This window comes from Melospiza georgiana, chromosome Z (genome assembly GCF_028018845.1).
Source record: "Melospiza georgiana isolate bMelGeo1 chromosome Z, bMelGeo1.pri, whole genome shotgun sequence".
Lineage (NCBI taxonomy): Eukaryota > Metazoa > Chordata > Aves > Passeriformes > Passerellidae > Melospiza > Melospiza georgiana.
This window is the reverse complement of record NC_080465.1, coordinates 29,603,553-29,624,207: the sequence shown is the minus strand read 5'-3', so window position 1 is coordinate 29,624,207 and position 20,655 is coordinate 29,603,553. Positions and strand designations below refer to the sequence as shown.

General features: G+C 40.6%; 1 protein-coding gene across 1 annotated transcript in view; it reads right to left on the bottom strand.

The window, feature by feature from the left end:
* Window positions 1–14,678, bottom strand: part of RASEF (RAS and EF-hand domain containing) — a 30,167-nt gene extending 15,489 nt beyond the window's left edge. Inside the window, exons 1-3 of the mRNA XM_058043705.1 lie at window positions 14,311–14,678; window positions 2,602–2,748; window positions 1,727–1,817 (exon numbers count right to left, since the gene is read on the bottom strand). Of these exons, the coding sequence (XP_057899688.1) occupies window positions 1,727–1,817; window positions 2,602–2,748; window positions 14,311–14,678 (606 nt within the window). The remainder of the gene's footprint in view (window positions 1–1,726; window positions 1,818–2,601; window positions 2,749–14,310) is intronic.
* Between the last annotated feature and the right edge of the window lie 5,977 nt (window positions 14,679–20,655).

The window sequence follows — 20,655 nt, the reverse complement described above, 5'->3', positions numbered from 1 at the left end:
TTAAAACAATAATCCAAGTAATCAATTTAAGTTGGATTCCCCTACTGTTGCCAACTACACGGACTTGTAAGTATTGTTGGGTAACTATTTCCTTCCCTTGAAGAAACAAAATACAGGATAGGCTCATGCAGAAGCAGGTGTCCCGGTTTGAGATCACTCTGACAAACAATAGCCTTGATTACAGACATTAAGATTAATGGCTTAGTACATTCCCACAAAGTAAATAACTTAACATTTACACTCAGGGCGTTTCAGTAGGTGCGGTATGTGGAGTTAGGAGCTACAAGGAACACTGGAGAGTGAAAATTAAAAAAGCCTTGTGAAAAACAAGTTAATAGACCATCCCTCATACCTATGGCTAGACACGAACAGTGATTGAGAACACAGACTAGATGTAGATAATACACAGAAGATTCACTTCTGCATAATGCCAGTACATAACTGCAACCACACACATCCCAGTCATCTTTTTTAAGCAGTGAAAAATGGTATTTCAGTGATTTGTCACTTTTTGAGGACAGTAATTTTTCAGAGAAAATGTAATTGTTTTCTAAACATTAACAACTTAGCTTCTCTGGAAGTGAAAATTTATCTCTACTAAGACCTGCATTATCATTAGTTAAACACATCAAATCACACTTTTTTTGCAGATGTGATATCTTTAAGATTTTTATGCCTTTATATTTTGTTTCTAGGAACACAATAGCCTTTATGGTGTGGTAGAACTGTTTTCTCCTGTACAGGAAAAAAAGCTACTTGAACCAAATCTATCAGAATACCATTTACCTTCACATATCAATTAGTGTGAACTACTTAAAATCAGCAAGTTGTCAGACAGCAGTTTGTTACTTCTGCTTCTGCAAGTACTCTGGTAAAACAGCCCATAGCAAATACATATAGATGTTCAGTACACCACGTGTCCAACCAAGCAATAATTATGCCCATACTATAAGTATTAATTAAAGCATTTCTTAAGCCCTCATTAAAACACTTTCACAAACTGTTATGCCCATATAAAGTTTGGCCTATCTCAAATGAATGTAGTAGTAATTCAAAATGAACCAGTGAGCTGGTCTTCCTCCTTTGAATTATTCAGTCACATGTGGCTCTAATATATCTCTCCCTGGGTAAGAGAAGAGGATTTTTACTCCTTTTCATATAGACTGCAAGTGGGTTGAAACAACGGATAAAATTGAGCAGATCAAAACAGAATTTCCCATTAAGTTTGAGGGGCCCAGGCCCTCACACATTGCTATCACAGTTACCCCTCTCTTAAGTCTCTAAAATGTAGTTGCAGAAGAATGGAGGAAAGAAAGATCATTACTCCAAGCAGACATACAAAGCAGGAGCAAATAATCAAAGCAATAAATTATACATAAATTATTTTTCTAGGAGAACTAGATTACATTCTTTAGTGCTGAAATATAATTTTCTCCAGTCTGTTTTCAATACTGGTCTCAGAAAGAAACTCTTCTTGGCCAGTATGTTTCCACAAAAGGGACAGACTTTTTTTTTTCGTTTATTACACCTAAGCAGATACTCCTCTTTAGGAAAGCATTAAGATCATGCATTCTTTCATCTCATGCATAGCATTTTTTCATCCAGGCCCTGCCTAGAGCAGCTTTGAGTCAGTACATCAGGATCAAAACCACACGAGGCCATCAATCCTGCTTAAGATCACTGAGAGTTCAATAATTATGAAATGCTGTAAATATAAAATACTCACTTCCTTTTTAACTTTATGCTCTGCAGCCTGTATCCGTAGTTCCATCTCTTCCTCTAACTCACTCAGTTGAACTGCTGCTTTGTCCTGAGCCCTAAAATTTAGAAGAAAATATTCTCTTAGGAATTGCCCTCCGGCTTGAAAGAAACACAGTGCGAAACTATCTGCCCACCTCAACTGAAACAAATTAGACAGAAAGACACGGAAACAGTTTAACATTGCCCAGACCTTGAAAAGGGTGTGGCTAGGAACCTAAATCCCAAATTATTTTGAAGACACTGGCAAATTAGATTTTAAATAACAGCTGCAAGCTGATGATTAGCATTAAATACATCTGCACTTTTAAAATTAATTTACAAAGATGAAAGGTGCCCGTCATTATCTTATGAAGAGACTTCAAAAGCAACTTGCATCACCCACACATACATGATCTCTGTTCTGAGCTAATCTGCTTGGTTTTGGCAGTTATGATGTGAGACTGACAGTGCCAAGTAGTTAAAACAGGTAAATACAGTCCTTGAAGCTCACGAAGCAAAAATATGATTTCTAAAATTAAAGTATAGTGGACATGTATGATAAAACTCAAAGTTGCAGCCAAGGAGGAGGAGTCAAAATGTTTTAAGACATTTAACTAACAACAGAGTCTGCAAAAATTTGGTCCAGAATTTATCAAAAGTATGAACAGGCAATCATTTGCAGGCTGCTATATGTGCTTATGCACAAGGGTATGCACACAAACTAACTTCAGAACTCAGTTTACAGAAATACTTTGCATGGCATATTTTAGCATTAGCTCTCAACAGTTTAATCAATAAAAGCATGAGAAGAGGAATAAAAAAGAAACTGCAGAACTGAACTAGAAACACAATTCACTATACCTTTTTACCGCTATGGCCAGAGTTTCCATCTCTGTGCTTTGAAGTTTGATCTCTTGGATGAAGTTCTTAATGACATGCTCATATGGCTGGATTAACCTTGGTTCTGCTATGTGTATGTTCTGATACAGAACACTGACCTGCTCTTGTCTGAAAAAGAGAGATATGCACATTTTTATGCACTTATTTGGAACAATGTTCTATTACAGGTTTGAGAAACTTACAACAAATTAAGATATTCCCCTCTTTACCTATTTTTAAAATTTGGCAAGCTAGATACAGGCTTTCAACACTCAGGACAGTATGTCTAAATTCTTTAAATTATGTTTACCATTTCCATTTCTCTAGTTTCATATAGCTACTGCCAAAAAACCAAAAAAAAAAAACCAAAAAAAAAAGCAAAACAAAAACAAAACAAAACAAAACAAAAAACAAAAACAAAAACAAAAAAAAAAAAAAAAAAAAAAAAAAAACAACAAAAAAAAAAAACTGCCTACTTCTATTCATAGTGTAGTGAAGAGAATGCCACTGGAGTAGCCCACAATGTATATCAAGTTTCTCGATTGCTCTAATGTTAATCATAATCCATGAAGAAACGTAAGATTTCAGGAGGTTGCATAAGAACTAAAAACAGGTATGAATGCCAACTACCTAAGTTAAAAGGTGAAGAAGAGACAGAGGGAGGTGGGTTGCAGGCAAAATAAGAATACAGCTCTTCAGTCTCACACAAATTATTCTGGTCTCCATCCAAATAAATCTGTCAGTATAAGAAGTTAATTCTGTATATTACTCTCATGTGAAAAATGACAGATATATCTCATAAAGAAGAAAGAAAACATTTCTGTTGGTATTTTAGTTGTTAAAAGCTCTCCTGAAATTCACAGTGAAAAGTTGCCTCAGTGCAGAAATAGTATATTCTGATTTCTATTTAATCTGGACTAATTTACATAGATTGCATGCTTTTCTAATTGTTGGAGCAAAGAACCTTTACAAGACCAAAAAAAAACAATAATAGCGTAAGAGCCAAACCTCTATTACAAAGTCTATTACACAAATATCACTGATTTCTGTTCATGCTACTGGTATGTCATGCAAATCTTTGTTTTACATGCTAGGTTCCAACTCCTGGATTACGTTAGGCAACATAGCAGAAAATATTCTGGAACACAATTTAGCTGTCCTAAGGAAAACTGAATGTGATTGACATAGACTATATGCTAGAACATGAACACATACTCAACAACTTAAATACAATACTTAAACAACTCAACACAACTCAAAACTTAAAAACCAAATGGAAAAAAGGAACAAAAAAAAGATGAAGTCTAGAAAGGTGGAGAAAACAGGCCAGAAATTAAGAAATACACATTATCAGAAGCAGAAATACAGCCAGAAACAATGTTTTGCAAGTTCAAGTCTAATACCATATCTAACATTACAAATACATGCTCTCTTTTTGTTGCAAATGAAAGCTCCAACTCTGATTAACCAATCCTCCTTGTTAGACAGCTAGTTTTCCTATCTTCAGTGGAGGTAGTGCTACTTAATACATTCACCATACACATGATATAACAACTGTGCAATCCAATAAGTGTGTATTCTCTTCATTTTTTTCTCACTTGAAGCAATTCCACACCTTTGATTATCAATGCTGCAGCACTCTGCTTCTTGTATGTGATTTCTCCACTGAATGTCCAACTGTCATGGTTTAGGCCTGGCAAAGCCAGAGCCCCCATGAAAATACACTTTCCCTGGTGTCTGCTGTGAGATGTAACCAGGAATAAGCAAAACAGGCTCCAGCTTAAACATAAAGAAAAGTTTATTAACTAAACTACACAAACAATTACTAAACTACACACAAAAGAAAAAGAAAACACAAGGAAAATGAAAACCTCACAAAAACACTCTCCCTCCTCCTCCTCCCTAAATTCCCAATACAATACATCTTCCAAAATCACCAGTTCTGGGTCCAGCACCACCCTTTAGAATGCTCAACTTTCAGTTCCTCAAGAGGAGAGGGAGTCCTTCCATGTGTCGTGGTGGCCTTTTCCGTCCTTGTTCCGGTGCTCTCACCACCAAACAGGAACCAGGGCTGCTTCCAGGGTTGTCTTTTTAAGGATGCTTTGTCCAGTTCCAGAAAAGCACAGTATCTCACCTTCTCACCTTTGGGACATCTGTCCCCCCCATATTTTATATATCCCCTGGGGCCGAGGGGTACCCACACTGAATCTTCTTTGGCACTGGGACATTTCTCCCCCTGGACTCAGTCTCTGTATCACACGGAAACATGGCTCTGTCCATGGCTACACAAAAGAGTCCAGCATAAAATGCCACTCCCTCTTCTCCATTCTTCTAACATCTCTCACTCTCTCTTTGGTCCAGACTTCCATCACTCGCTCATTTCCTTCGTCCTCCTCCACTCTTATCACTCATCTAGGAAGGGTTAATGTTCTGTAAGGTTTTCATTGTCCAAGAAGGGTTAAAAACTCCTCCAAGCGGCTGGACTCCTGGCTGCACCCCCCCCATCTCCTCAGCCGGGCTGCCTGCTGCCAGCACATGTTTACTGAATTTCAAGGTAACAGCACACAAACACAGGCTGCACTCTCTCTCTCTGTCTGTCTCCAAGGGGGGGGAACAGGCTGCCCATTGCTTCCCGGCATTTCTTTACTTCTTCCTTCCACCCTTGTGGGGGGGCCAGGCCTACCTCTCTCAGGCCGGGCCGCATGGCTTTTCCCCTCCCCCCGCCCAGCAAGCAACTGGGCCAGGGGAGAGACCCAACTCCTTCCTGCCGGAAATCCAAAGAGGGCTCTGAAGGAGAAGAGCCCTGCTTTTAACTCCCTGGGTTTGTGGTCTCAAGAGGCGGATCCAGTACCCCACTGGTCAAGCCAGGTGTTCATCTTAAAATCCGAACACCCATTGGTGACCACTGCAAAAACAACATATCCCAGATGTCCCATTTCCGGTCAAACCACGACTTTAACTTACTTTAATAAAACAGTACCACAAATGTTACTATAGCTCAAATTCCATTTTAAACAATTTAACAACTTCAGGACACTGTAAAATTTGCTTCCAGCTGAAATGCTGGCATTCATTTTGAGATAGAGAAACCTAAAACCAGCACAAAGAGATAAAGATTTACTGATGCCTGAGAAATTTCTGTGGTTTTGTCTTGCAAAGGATCTCATTTACAAAGGCTAATCCTGTATTACCTGTATTTAGTAAGTTAAATATCTTCCAATGTATGCACACAATTTCTTTTTCAAAATGTATTCTAAAGAGAGTAACGCTGAAGTTTACAAACAGTAGCGATAACAGATCATCAGATGCTACAAACTCTGTATAAATAATGCAACATTAAAGAACTCCTCAAATGTATATTTATTCAATTAATGATTTGCATTTAAAAAACTGTTAAGGACACTTCCAGAATCCACCTGGAGGCCTGTAGTCAATGTCATTCTCTGGGATCAATCAATACTGGAACCAGTCTTGTTCAACTTGTTTATCAATGACCCAGATGAAGGGATGGAATGTATCCTCAGCAAGTTTGCTGATGGCGCTAAACTGAGGGAGTGGTGATCCACCTGAAGGCTCTGCTGCCATTCTGTGGGACCTTGCTAGGCTGGAGAGCTGGGCAGAGAGAAGCTTAATGAGCTCCACAAGGGCAGGTGTAGGGTCCTGCACCTGGGCAGGAACAGCCCCAAGTGCCAGCACAGCCAGGGGCTGTTGCTACAGAGCAGCTCTGTGGAGAAGGACCTGGGATCCTGGTGCTGACAGTGCCCCTGTGGCCAGGAGGGCCAAGGGTTCCTGGGGTGCATCAGAAAGAGCATGGCCAGAAGGTCATGGAGGGAGTTGTGTCCCTACTCAGCCCTGGTGAGGCCACACCTGGAGTGCTGTGTCCAGTTCTGGGCTCCTCAGTAAAAGAGACACAAGGAGCTACTGTAGAGGGTCCAGTGGAGGGTCACAAAGATAATTTGGGATCTAGAGCATCTCTCTTATGAGGAGAGACTGCAGGAACTAAGCCTGTTTAATCGGGAGAAGACTGAGAGGGGATCTCATTAACACATATAAATATCTGAAAGGTGGGTGCCAAGAGGATGGTGCCAGATTCTTTTCAGTGGTGTCCATCAACTGGACAAGGAGCAATGGCCCTAAACTAAAACAGAAGAAGTTTCACCTCAATATGAGGAAAAGTCTCTTTGACATTGAGGCTGGCAGAACACTGAAAGAGGCTGCCCAAAGATATTGTGAAGTCTTCCCCTCTGGAGACATTCAAAACTGGCCAGATTCCTGTCTAGCCTGCTCTTAGCTGACCCTGCTTTGGCAGAGGCATTGGACTGAAGATCTCCAAAGGCTCCTTCCAACCATAACTACTCTGTAATTCTTTTCAAAGTATATGCAAACCTGAGTTAGTTAGAGCATGGTGATAATAACACCAGGTTGTGGGTCCAATACCTGTATGGGCCATTCACTTAAGAGCTGGCCTTCATGATCCTTGTTGGTTGGTCTCTTCCAACTCAGAATATTCTGTGATCTGGAAATACATATGCCTGAATTTAAGCTAGAAATCAGTAGGCCTGTAATGCTGATCCTCTGCCACACAGCTAAGTCTGCTCTAAGATGCAGTAGTCAGAAACCCAAAGTAGTTACTGTGAGGTTTTATTCTCCCTCTGGGATGAAAAAAATGTTTAGTCCAATGACTAGCTGGATTCAAAATATTTCAGTAACACCATTTCAGGAAGCAGCACTTAGGCTCAAGAAGTCTTCATATCCAATATCAATACAACCACAACCATGCAAGCGTCCGGAAAGGGCCTGGAAAGATCACAGCTGGTCACCGAAACTCTCAATGATACTTACACGAGTGCTTCTACAGCACCAATACAGGATTTAAAAGTCTCAATTAAAAAGTAGACTCACAACTACTACATCAATCAAAAAAAATCACAAAAAACCACCAAACACATTAACAAAACAGATGAGAAATCAAAGTCGTGCAACAAAATTAGCAGGATTAGTTAATCGCCTATGATTTCAGGAAGATGTAATACACTATCATGAACTGCAAAGATTGTCAGTAATTTAGTCACTCCAAGTATCCATGGATCCATGATAAAGATAGCAGCAATTATATGGACTCTGTATCAACACGCAGTAAGTATTTGAAGATTATTTGTTCCAAATTTTTCTATTTTTAATCGTTCCTCTGCTTTCACATGATTTGGTGAATATCAGTGACACTGCTGCAGCAGGGCAGATTAGCTGCAATGAATATTGCCCAATTTTTTTGCTGCCACTTCTTGAATACACGCTATTTCCGCAAATTCATTAGTTATTCAAAATTAATTATCAAAGAAGATTTTACAAATGTATTTCACCAAGCTGACTTGAACTCTAAACAGTCTGTCCTTTTGCTAGACAAAATGTTTCAGCAAAACTAATCTCAAATGCTTGGACTGGCTCTTTAAAACTTGTTTTCCTTGAAATCCTAAATTAATTTTTCAGTGTATTTAGCTGCACACCTGTAAGTTCCACACTAACAGTTAGTGTGGAACTTAAATGTATTCAGAAATACTAATGCATAGAAAGAGCATTTTCTAATATATGGCATGAAAATTTGTAACCTTGTTCACCTGGCACTATGGTTATACTACTCATGCATGCATTTATTTCTGTTGCTTCTGCAAAGTGCAGACACTAAATACTAGTAATCCACAAAAAGTATAGCATTGTGGCCAAGGACTACTCTGGCTTTACCTTACCTCATCTCAAAGTATGGTTTATAGCATAAATCATCTGTAAAATTAGTACTTAGTAAGAGTAATTAGTCAATATTTGCACAGCTTCACATGAGTTAACTTAAGCAAAGTTACAGTATTCACATGGTTTCAGAGAGTTCCTGTGAAAACTGCATAAAGAAAATAAAACTGCTCTGATTATAACACAATTTCTAATATGATAGATTTAAAATACCATGGTTGAATAGAAGAGGAGCAGAAGGGAGGCAGGGGGACAACTCACACCAAAAAAACCCCACAACACTAATTCTGGCTATATCAGATATTTAGATTATATTGTGTTATAATTTCCTTTAATCCACACAACTATTTTAATCCTTATCATTTCATAGTATTATTTCTGGTTTACTGATTATACAGTGACCATTTGCCTCATAATCCACACTCTGTTCAGAGTTCAGAGAAAGAAGATAGAATTTTTCAACTAATAACAACCCCAGAGTTGCTCAGTATCTTACATGTGTGGTCACCAGAAAGAATATGCTGCTTTACACAGGCCACCCAGTCTGACCCTAAGGGCAGTACTTGCTTTTAAAACACTATTTTAATGATCGCTTTCTACTGTACATCTGCTGGTTAAATTGCTCTGATCACTTGTAGAAGCTCTGTTCTGGTATGGACATGAAGAGATGAAGCATAAGGTGGTCTGAGCTGGGTGGTCAGAACAAAACAAAGCTCAAGCATTATGTATCTGATACCTGTCCTTACACTGGAGACCAACAGCCTATGTGTTCCCCAAGAGATCAACAGGTACTTTTTTCTGAAAAGCAGACACATTGGATATACCACTGTACCAGCCAGCAGAAAAGAACAACCAAATCTAATCCAGATTAGAAAGGATCTAACTTTGTCACAGCTGAGTGCCTAACACTTTAGATTGAGTGCCTGAAGGAAAAATACACTACACAGAACTTTAAGATGGTGTAAAATTCAAAATATTTGTGCACTTGAAGCACAATGGGTTTTTTAATACTACCGTTTCTTTTTCTGTCCCTTCAGAAACAGGCTGCATTAAAAGAAGATGATCAAATCAGTAACCCCCAGATGAGACAGCCCAGCCAAGGTCTGATTCCCAGAGGAAAGATTTTCAATGTTTCCAAAGCATGAACGCTGTTCCCTTAGAGGTGTGATTCACAACCAGTGGAGCACTAGTGGAAAAGTCTGTGGGACAGGCAGGGAAAGATTAAGTGTGGGGAAAAGGAGAACACCTCAAAGACATTATGGCAAATGATCACATGATGATACCAGGAAAATAATCCAGGAAAATGAATGCTACAGTGCTTAAGTTTGTTGGCACAGATGCTGTTTTGATTAAAGCAAAAATCAGAAGAGCAGTAAAATTTAAAGTAGCTCAGAAAGTCTTCTAGCTCACAGAAAGGCATTCATCACATTTCCAGCAGAGCACATCTCTCAAACTCCTGTCAAGATATGTATTAAAAGACAACACAACATTCCCACAGAACAGATCCCCCTCTCCAGCATGGTGGTGAATAAAAAGGACACAGCATTTGGCTTGCCCCAGGATTTGCCTTTATCCCCTCTCCAGGGAACATGCTTCAACTTCCAAGGAAACCTCTCCAGTTCTGACATCATGGTTGATCATCTCATGGAAGTAAACACAAATTTCTGACAAAAGTTAATACTGTGCTCTATACTGACTTTGGCAAAAATCCATCCTAATTTATGTATGACACCAAGAGCAAGACAGGTTTTGGATAGGTTTTTTGTGCAGCGGAGCTTCTCTTCTTTGCTGTAGTACAGCAGTATATCCCATGAGCATCGCCTGTTTTCACAGTTTAAGTAGCTCACATTAAGAACAGCATGCTTTTCTCATTTTATCACATCCCCCAGATCCACATTTTCTATACAGCCCCAGATGACACGACTGGGGGCACACTGTTATTATAATCACATTAAGAGACTTTGGAATTGTATGAGGCATAAAATCTCACAATCAGGCAGCACTGAAATCTGAGTCTGATGAATAGTCAGCTTGGCTGAAAGTACAAGGCACATAAATAAAACAAAGACTAAAAAGCAAAGCAATGGAGTACGAGGCCTCTCAGTGGCAGCAGATTTAACTCGAAACAGGGATACAAACTTTCTGCTTCAGTTTAATCCACCCATTCATGCTCTAATTAATTTAGTTCATTTTCCAATACGATTATCCAATTTGCCAAATATTGCACAAAAGTTGCCTGGTAGGGCTTAATCTTTTTGACAGTCCCAAGCCTTTGTTCTTCATGACTGAAGTCTTTGACATTGAAATTTAAAAATCTGTTTTCCAGGAAGTTTTTTGCCTGTTATTTATAGAGAGAGAAATGCCATAGCATTTGTAAATACCGGATTTTTCTTGCAGCATCAGAGGATGTTAGATTGTTCCTTGCTCAAGCTGAGGAATGGAAAAGGATTGCCGTTAGGAAGACATTCCCACACACTTAAAGGAAACATCTGTCTATCAGGAGCATAGAGGGAACCTTTTAGTCTTGCCACTGAAATTCAAACTGAGACTGGCCACGTGAAAGAATGCAACAGTCCAGTAACACCATCAAGGGCTAAACATTTCCAGTGCAGCAGAGCACTGAAGCACTCACTGTCTGGAGCACCAAAAAGGTACGTTTATTTTTCGTCCACTCCCATACCATTGCAAATACTTCCTAGAAGAATAAACTAATGAACATGGCTGACTTCTCAATAAAACAGATCTCCAACTGGCAATTCACTATAAATACATATAAACTAAAGGCACTGCATGATTCTGTGTTTAATTAGTCACTATTCCTGATTAAATGTAGCAATGCAGAAGGGTAGCTGCATTTTAAATGAAATTAAAAATTAAAAACAAACAAATCAAAACAGTAACAAGAAAAAAAAAAAAAAACAACAAACAACCCTCTGGAAAATTCTAAAATTCCACTAAAGTCTGACTTCACATATTGGGTTATCAGCCTGCAAAGACCTTCCACCATTTTTTCCCTAGAGGCAAACTGCCCACCAAGCACAAGTAAAGACTAAGGCAAACAATACTTTGACTCACAGTGACCACCTAACGAAGAAATCTAACTTAATTTAGTCCAAAAAATCTGTTCAAGTGAGGAGGAAAGGAGCAAGGCTGTAAAGAGACTCTTTAATGTGACTCTGCCTGTTTAACTGCAAACAATAAAACGACAGCTTCAGCACAGACTTGAATATTTTGAAGTATAATCTTAAAGGACTGTGCAACTGATACACCAAACAGCAGACGTATGATCCATCCCATAATAAAATTACCTTTTGCAAAGAAGTAATTAAATTCAAAATATGCTTATTTTAATGTATGCTTATTTTAGTATCTGGCAGTAAGCAATTCTGCATTAAATGCCTGATACTACACTGAGGACTGGGGCAAGGTACAGACCTGTTACTGGGTTTCACACCTCGTTATGGAGGGTATTTATGCCTTCTAAAAGTTCAGTCACAGAAACTGAACTTCCAGTTTCTAAAACAATGGAGACAGAACCATGTGCATCGTGGACATTTTCCCTTTGATTTCCATGGGTTCCATGATTTCCACTCAAGCTGAGGAGGGACAGAGACTACGGATGTTTAAGGTGTCATCTTCTCCTGACTTCAACCCTTACCTCACTACTTCCATTGGCTATGCCTTGTTTCTCTCTATAAACCCCTACAGCATCAAAGCACATGTGCCAATGTCTTGCTGGCCACAGTCTTGTGCCATAGCCTGTGGCCACAAGGCAGAGCATTCTGAGGAACTGAACCCCAAACGGATCAAGATAAAAACTACACAACTAAGATTAAAAAACATGGACTCCCAACTGCACTCATCTGGCTTTGAGGAGTTTTTCCTATGTAATTACTTTTCTCACAGATGTCAATGCCACAACAAATCTATGAAGAGCAATAAATCCCAGCATAAGAACACCAACTCTTTTGTAGCACTAAAGATTCAGGTGTGTTCCAAGCCTGTTCTAGTTTTCAAAGTACTGCCTTTTCCTGAATAAAAACTTGAAGTGACAAACAACTAAAACAAATTAAATCATTTAAACAAAAAGATAAATATCTTTTTTGAAGTCCAGCTTGTACTTTGCTTGATTTTGTTATATTCTTCTACTGAAATTCTCAAAGAATTTCAATTTATTTATTACTTATGTAAGTGGTCCTAATGATTTTAGTGGGACTACTCACAAGGGAAAAAACCTTACATGTACATTTCAACAAAAAAAGACATGGACTACAAATGGAAAAAAGTTGAGCTGTAGAACACTCCTGCTTCTAGCACTTCAGGATGAGAGAGAAAAAAAAAAACAAAGGGCACATTGTTTTTCAGTTGACACTGACACATATTTAATAAATACAGCCAACTGTGAAGGATGTTAATATCTGAATCTGAATAAGAAACACATCAAATTACTGCCTACCTGATAGTATTTAACCATCAAAACTTAGTTTTCAGTTTTTATGTAAAAGAACCATAACACAAATTACATCATGATGAATTTAGCAAAACTACCAGATGTGTCTGCATAGTGGAGCCAGTTAAAGCTGATCCCCTTTCTATTATCCTTTTAGACACAGACTATACTGAAACTGCTGCTGCAAACAGCAACCAAGGTACTGAAACGGAACTATTACCAAGAGGAGACAGATGCTTTCACAAGTTACCACTGTTCATGAGTCAGATTTCTCTCCAGCTCCTATTGAGTTTCTGAGTTCAGGTTATTAACTGTGTCTGCAAGCTTTCAAACAGTCTTTTGTTCTTTAGAAAGCAAGTGTCTAACAAGGAAAGCACCATGAAAAAATTAAAACCTGTACAAAAATACTGATCTGCCTGAAATGGGGCAGTCCAATAAGACTAAAGTGTATTAGTCCACAAAGAAAAGAAAATTTACTCTGGATTTACACATGACTAGTAGGTTAACTGAAAAATTTTCTGAAAAAAATTTTCGCCTCATAATCCAAAATATTTTTAATGTGGCTGGAACCAAATTGGTATAAGTAGGAATTTAAAGAGCACTATATAAAAAACATGGAGCTGTCTATATTCAAGTGCACAACTTTTTTTAAACTCTCTTGACTAGCCGCCAAGTCCTGAAACTCAGATTACTTGTTTTCCATCATAAATTACAACGTTAAAATGAAGCAGAACCACTCTGTACTTTCTATAGCCAACATTTTCAAATTCCTTTTGAACACCTCAGCTTTCAGGCAGATTCCTGAGAGTCACCAAAATGTGTCTCTGTACACTAGAACCAGCCGCGTACTGACAGACCCGCAGTAAATGGGCTTCCTCTCCAACAAAGCTACCATCAGTTGTCTTCATTTCACTGAGACCGGGGACAAAGACTCTCACAAACTTCAGGGAGCTCATCACAGAGAGGGCAATATTTACCAACACCGTTAACGTGGAGGCAATGATGTTGCTGGTCAGGCTTTACCAGGAAAAGACTGACTGGGCTGGAAGCAAAATGCTGGGGGCCGGTCGGGGAACAACACGAGGAGAAAGTTCTTGCGGAGCCGGCAGAACTTTACATCTCGCGCGTTCTAGCAGCCAGACTTTCCCACGTGGGTCGCTGGCATAACAGAGCAGAGGGAGCCAGGAGCGGCTGCAGGCTGGAAGAACACCGCTGGAAACGACCGCAGCCGGGAGGCAGGTGTGCGGAGGGCTCTCTGCACCTGCAGCCACGGGGGCGAGGGGTCAGCCTACTCGGCCGCTCCCCGGCTGGGATTGCATCAGCGCCGGCGGCGGCTCCGCCAGGTGAGCCGCTCCCGCCCCGCGGGGACGGCGGGGCCAGCTCGGCAGCGGCGGGGCCGGGGTGCCCACGGCCCAGCTCGCCGACCCCGCGGCCCGGGCCCGCTCCCCCCACCGGGGTCGGCGTGGGACGGGGCGGGCGGGTCCGGGTCCGGACCTTACCTGGGGATGTACCTCGCCTCGTCCCCGAGCCGCACCTCGAAGTCCTTCCAGGGTTGTTCCAGCCCCGCGGCGACCCACACCGCTGACGCCTCTTCCTCCTCCATGTCCTCGCCCCCCGGCTCGCTGCCAGCGGGCTGCGGCCGCGTGGCGCCGCGGAAGCCACGGGCGAACTCCGGGAAGGTGATGGCCCCGTCGCGGTCGCTGTCGAGGCGCTGGAAGATGGCCTCGGCCTCGGCCGGCTGCACCCGCAGTTCGGCGCAGAGAGCAGCGAAGTCCTCCCGCTCGATGCGGCCCGAGCCGCTGGCGTCGCACGCCAGGAAGAGGGCGCGCAGGCGGGACAGCTCGTCCCCGGCCGCCTCGGGATCCATCGGCCAGCGCCGGGGGCGCGGAGACTCGACCGCGGACGGAGCGCGATGGGATGGCGTGGGACGCTGCCCTACCTGCGGCTCGGCGGGGCGGGCCGGGTCCCGCTCCGCCCCAGCGCCCCGGGGGGCCGGGCACGGCCGGGAGGCGGAACGCAGGTGGCGGCTCTGGCCGGGGCAGAGCCCGGGCCGGGCTGCGGAACCCCCGGGACAGCAGGGCGCGCTCCTCACCGAGTGTGGGGGCTCCCCGCGGAACCAGCATGTTACGAACGGCACAGGTAACTACAGACAGCAACGCAGGGTAAAAAAACAAGTCTCACCCCCCTGCAGCACTCAAACGTAAGTCCCGACACTGGGCGGTCACCGTATAAGGTGTTAAACCTAACTGCCGTTTTCCAACATAATAAAAATACTCTTCACGTTCAGGGAAGACCCAGAAGCCACATGATAACACAAAGTTTGAACAGATAAGTTCTGTCTGGCACGAATAGTCTTGGAGTTATACCTTGTGGGTATGTGCGGTGATTTAGCAATGTGGACTGTTAAAATCCCATCTTAAACTGAAAATGCAAAAGATTTATTCAAATCAATAAACCAGAGGAGACAGCTTTTCTGTGCTTTGTGAAGAACTAGTCTCTTTCTTGACAGAAGTCAAGATGTTTTCCTTGTTGAAGTCAAATTCAAGACTCAGATTCCATTTGAATCTAAGGGATATTTTAAAATTATTATTTATTTCCCTGCCCTTATTCTTGTTAATTTCTATCTGCAAATGTAACTTGTGTTGTACCACAGTTGTGATAAACAGACTACAAATCTAACGGTCAAAGCAGCATTTCCTTATTGACCAAAACAGCCTAATTATGTGATCTAGCAAAGCACAAATAGTCCATCTTACCTCTCCTCAGAATAAAGTACATACCGTAAATGTGAACTATCAAGTTCCTTTGCCTAAGACGTAGAATGCCCTCAAGTGGATTTTTTTTTTTTTTTTTTTTTTTTTTTTTTTTTTTTTGCAGCTTTTGATTATTAATCCTTCAGGATTAGGCAGACAGCCAACAGTCTTTCTCCAGAGTGTAAAGAGTTTTGTAAAATGTTCCCCACACTTTAAGGAAATGTATCTGTTAAGCAATTTGAAATGTAAATTTTAGCTTTAAAATATAAGATAGCAGAAAGACTTAAATTTGTGATTTTACCCATTTTATTACATTTCCACCACACAATTGCAAAACTACTAATAATAGTAAAGTGGCTCATCATCAGTTTCTTAGTGTTTTAGTAAAACAGAATTAATTTAACAAAAGTATTCTTCCTGTTCTATGGTCTTTTATTTATCCACCAATTTTTTATTACTAAAGTGTATCATGGAGCCTTTAAGGGGTTGTTCAGCCATCAAAAGAGAGAAACTTGTCTTGTATGTACAACCCAGCTCTCTTTATAGGAGCTGGGACATTTGGCTTTCAGAGCAGACAAGTTCATGAGGTGAACTGGAGCAGCCTCATCCAGGTCTGAGTGTGTCTGACTAGCCAGACAGGGTGTTCCCATTCAATGTGCTCACCTTATTTGCTTTATTTATGGCTTATTTGCTTTATTTTTTCTCTTTTTTTTTTTTTTTTTTTTTTTTTTTTTTTTTTTTTTTTTTTGTGGCTGCAGAGTTATGAGTTGACATTGGTCAGCTATCCTACCCAGTCTTTCACGTACTCTTGTGTGTATCTTTACTAATAGTCACTACCTTGGGCTGCTAAGCAGAGGGCATAGGCTTTGGACATGCCCTGTTGGCTTTTTTTCCTTGTCTTTTTTCTGTTAGAGCAGTTTTGTCGCACAAATCTCAGGCACTGGCATGAAGCACAGAGTATCATTTAGCACTGCCGCGGCATAGGTATATTCTGCAAAACAGATCATGCTTGCAATGGTGCACGATACTACACAGCCCATGCTTGCTTGGCAGGACATGGGTTAGTTGAATAGTTCTGACACAACCACACAAAGATAATAAATGGTTTATTTGTTAAGACCAAAGAATGGTCTTAATGGACCAAAGACTGGCGAGACCAGGATTACCAGCAGGCAATGGCATGCTTTCTTCTGAGATCATGTCCCTGTTCTTAGAATGACCTGCTCTTTAAATCCAGCTCTATCCAGCAAATACAAGGCACTGTTTATGTGGCATAGTAGTCTTAAATTCATAAGAGAACTTTTTAATTCATGCATAAGATACTGAAGATACGGGTATACCATGCCTTCAATTTTCAGTCTATCATCTGTTTTGCTTCACTGTGCCATGAAACTCACAAGCTAGTCCAAGCATCTATTTGGCTGAAGAGGCAGAAGAGAAAATTAAATCATTCTTAGGAACTTTAGAGAGACCTAAGGCAACAGATGAACGAGAAAGGATTGTGTCACTACTAAAGTGTCCTATTTTACTGAGTGGGAAAAGTGGATTTTGACGCTGTTGTAGAGACAGAGGTTAAATGTTACAGATTGGAAGAGACAGGTAAGTCAGAAAAGAAAGGCTGGCAACACATGACATCAAGACCTATTGTCCCAGGAAGCAAAGAAGCAGAGGAGCTGAGCTGACCACTGGGATAAGCTATGGAATGTGGAAATGCTATTTGAATGCATGTGGTCTCTGAAGGTAGCTATGCAGAAAAAAAGCTAGAGTACTCTGTTCCAGTCAGATTCAATGCCTGAAATAACAGCCCTCTTCCCATCCCTCGCTATGTGTTGTCTTAGGAACCTTACATACATATTAAAGGAAGATTTTTAACTTGGAACATCCAGCATTTAAAAGTTAGGAAATAGAACATAAATTGGAACAATTATTCACTGATTTACTTTTCATCATTATTGTTTGTGGACTTGGGCATTATCTACCATGTCATCCATACTATTCTAATCTGCCAAGGACAGAATGTATATTCTGGATAGTTTCTGCACATTTTAACTAAATTTCCCAACGTTGGGGTTGGCTAAGAAAGAAAATTTATCCCTTTGTGGTTGCAATTACTCTCTTAATCACCTTTTTCTGTTTTACATTAAGACAATTTACGCAGCTGAGCATAAATTGTGCAATCTACTTGGAAAGCACATGACATCAAGAGAGCATAAATAAAATAGAATCAACCAGTGATATTGAAAACAGTTCATATCATACACAGGTATCACAACTGAAAACTAATTTATATAAACCTACTCCAATTTCTTCCCTCCCCCAGCACAAACTTTACCATCTCTACAAATCACTATAGATCTCAAAGCACCACAATTCCAGTATGGCACTCCATCTGTACCTTTGGTAACTACTTGGCCAGGACCTCTTCACCCCTGCCATCAGGAAGGGAAGCACAGTGTGCACAGGCATATGAAGGACAAGCAGAGGAGGGTGACGATGTGCAGAGCAGAGTCTGGGAGTTCTCAATGAGATGGGCTGTGGTAGTGGTTCTTCCTAATGGTTTCCATTTTCTGCCGTTCTCTTACTGCCAAAGTGTCTTCCTTTGCACTCTTTGTTACTTAGATGGCATTTTCTTTGCTTTGATGGCATTAAACTTACTGTTTACCTGGTTCTGTCCTAGCGTGCACTTTGTGTGAAACACATATTAAATGCCAAGTCTGGACAGATCATAGAACATTTCTGCATGCTCTCATTCCCTGCTCCATAATTTTAATACTACTGAATATGATTCACCCTCAAAAGGCATAATCTATGTCTTTAAAAACTTAGTCCACGAAATTAAAAAATAATATTTTGAGAGAACATAATTTTGTGCTTTGACTTTGTGATAAAATGATACAAAAAGTGACAATAAAAGTTCTTTGTCTAAGAAGAGGTACATTTAAAAGCCAAAAATGGTTCTCAGGATATACAGATTTTTTTTATTCTCCTAAACATTTAGCAGTTCAGACAATGAAGTTTTAAAAGACTCTATGGTATTATAACACTTTAACAAACTTCAGATGATGACTCCAGATCATGAAGTATAAACCTTTCAGGTGAAGTATCTTCAGCCTGAAAAAGACAAAAGTGACCCTTGATAGCTAAATATCAAAGTACCCAAGGTGCTTTTGCAGAAATTATTAAGTATTGGCAGTCTTTTTAAAAGCTTGTCTGTATGATCAACTGAATAGACAGGGAGATGCTGAAATGACTGATAATGACTGCTGGGCCTAGTTTGGACATATTAGCTATCACTCTCATGCTGGTCTAATGTTCTCCAGCCCCCAAAAAATAACTTTAGAAGACTGTTCTAAAGACATGTTATTATATTGCCAATTCTCAAAATCTGTAGTGTTTTTGAATAACATAAGCAGCTAGCAATGCGATTACTTACGAATCGTATGGTTACTTACAAAATACTTACAAATTTCATTTTGTTTATGGGAAGTCTTCCTTGATTTGGATAGTCTATATAGTTTTTTTTTCAATTCTAATAGTCAAAACCAAATCACATCTACTGATTAAGCTTCTTTGTTCTTAAAGAAATGGACATCTCAAAATGCAATTCCCCATGTGCAAATCCAGTTAACAATGAGCACTGCTGAAAACAGAGGATGTAAGTGTCCTTTTGAAGGGAGAGATAAACAGTTTTAGGTCAAACAGACATGCCTCCTTCCAGTTAGGATTAGCTTTGACCTTTTTCTGCAAAATGATGCCAGAGCTCCTTCAAAAACACAGCAAGGTCCAGGTTTCCCTTGCGAACACAATCATCACTGTTTCACCCTCTACCTATCTCCCTTTCTTGCTCAATGTTTTGGAACATTTCCCCAGAAGCAGAAGATTCAAGTTTAAATCACTGCCTTGCCTGAAGGAAATTAGGGTTAGCTTTCTTTTTCCTCATGCAAGTGTCCTAACCACAAAGATACTGGAGACAGTGATGGAATTGAGAAGCACCCAGCTGCTCAAAGCCACTGTGCCAAGCATCTGTGTTTTACAGTTCATTATAACTAGACAAAAATAGACTTTGGTGAAAATGCTAGATGACAATTTTCCATATGCCAGTCGATCTCTAATCCATCTTTTATTTCTCTCTGTCTGGTCAAAAAAATCTTACATTATTTTCACAGATTCTGACTAAATGGTATCCATTCAATCACTTGAGCAGCTGTAAGACAGTCTGAAAGATATTTGCTTAACTAGAGCAAGAAATACTTAAATCTGTTCAGACAGAGAGGAAGACTGAATTCATTTCCAATCTTGTGTGCAATGCTCTTACCTTCAGGTTCCTCCTTAAAGAAGACACACATATTCAGTAATTCTTCCTAGTTCATCCTAGCAAAAGTGTCTGCCACTGTTTCACATCAATTCTGCTATTCATGTTAGGCAAACTCTGTGTACCCTTGACAGGGCAGGCCTTAAAAGAATGAGGGAAGAATGTCTTACCTGTGGATCCCGAGAGGGATGTTTGCTTTTGAGCAGCTCAGTGCTCATAGGGCCATTGGACATTCCTACATTTTGAGCCTTCTGGGCAATATTCCAGGGGAAAACATCACTGGTCAATGCCCCATTGACAACAATTTTGGATGGGGACAAGGTTTAACCCGAGCCAGCAGCCAATCCCCACACAGCCACTCACTCACTCCTCCACCAGCACGACCAGGGACAGATTGGAAACATAAAAGTGAGAAAACTCATGGGTAGAGATAAAGACAGTTTAAGAGGTAAAGAAAAAACCACACACACAAGCAAAGCAAAACAAGGAATTCATTCACTGCTTCCCAAGGGCAGGCAGGTGTTCAGCCATCTCCAGGAGAGCAGAGCGCCATTACACATAAAGTGACCCAGAAATATAAACGCCATCACTCCAAACACCACTTCTTCCTTTATATACTGAGCATGATGTCATATGGTCTGGAACATCCCTTTGGCCGGTTGGGGTCACCTGTCCTGGCTGTTTGCCCTCACAAGCTCCTAGATACCCCTGAAGACCTCACCGGTGGGGCCATACAAAAAGGCAGAGAAAGCCTTCACTCTCTGTAAGCTCTGCTCAGC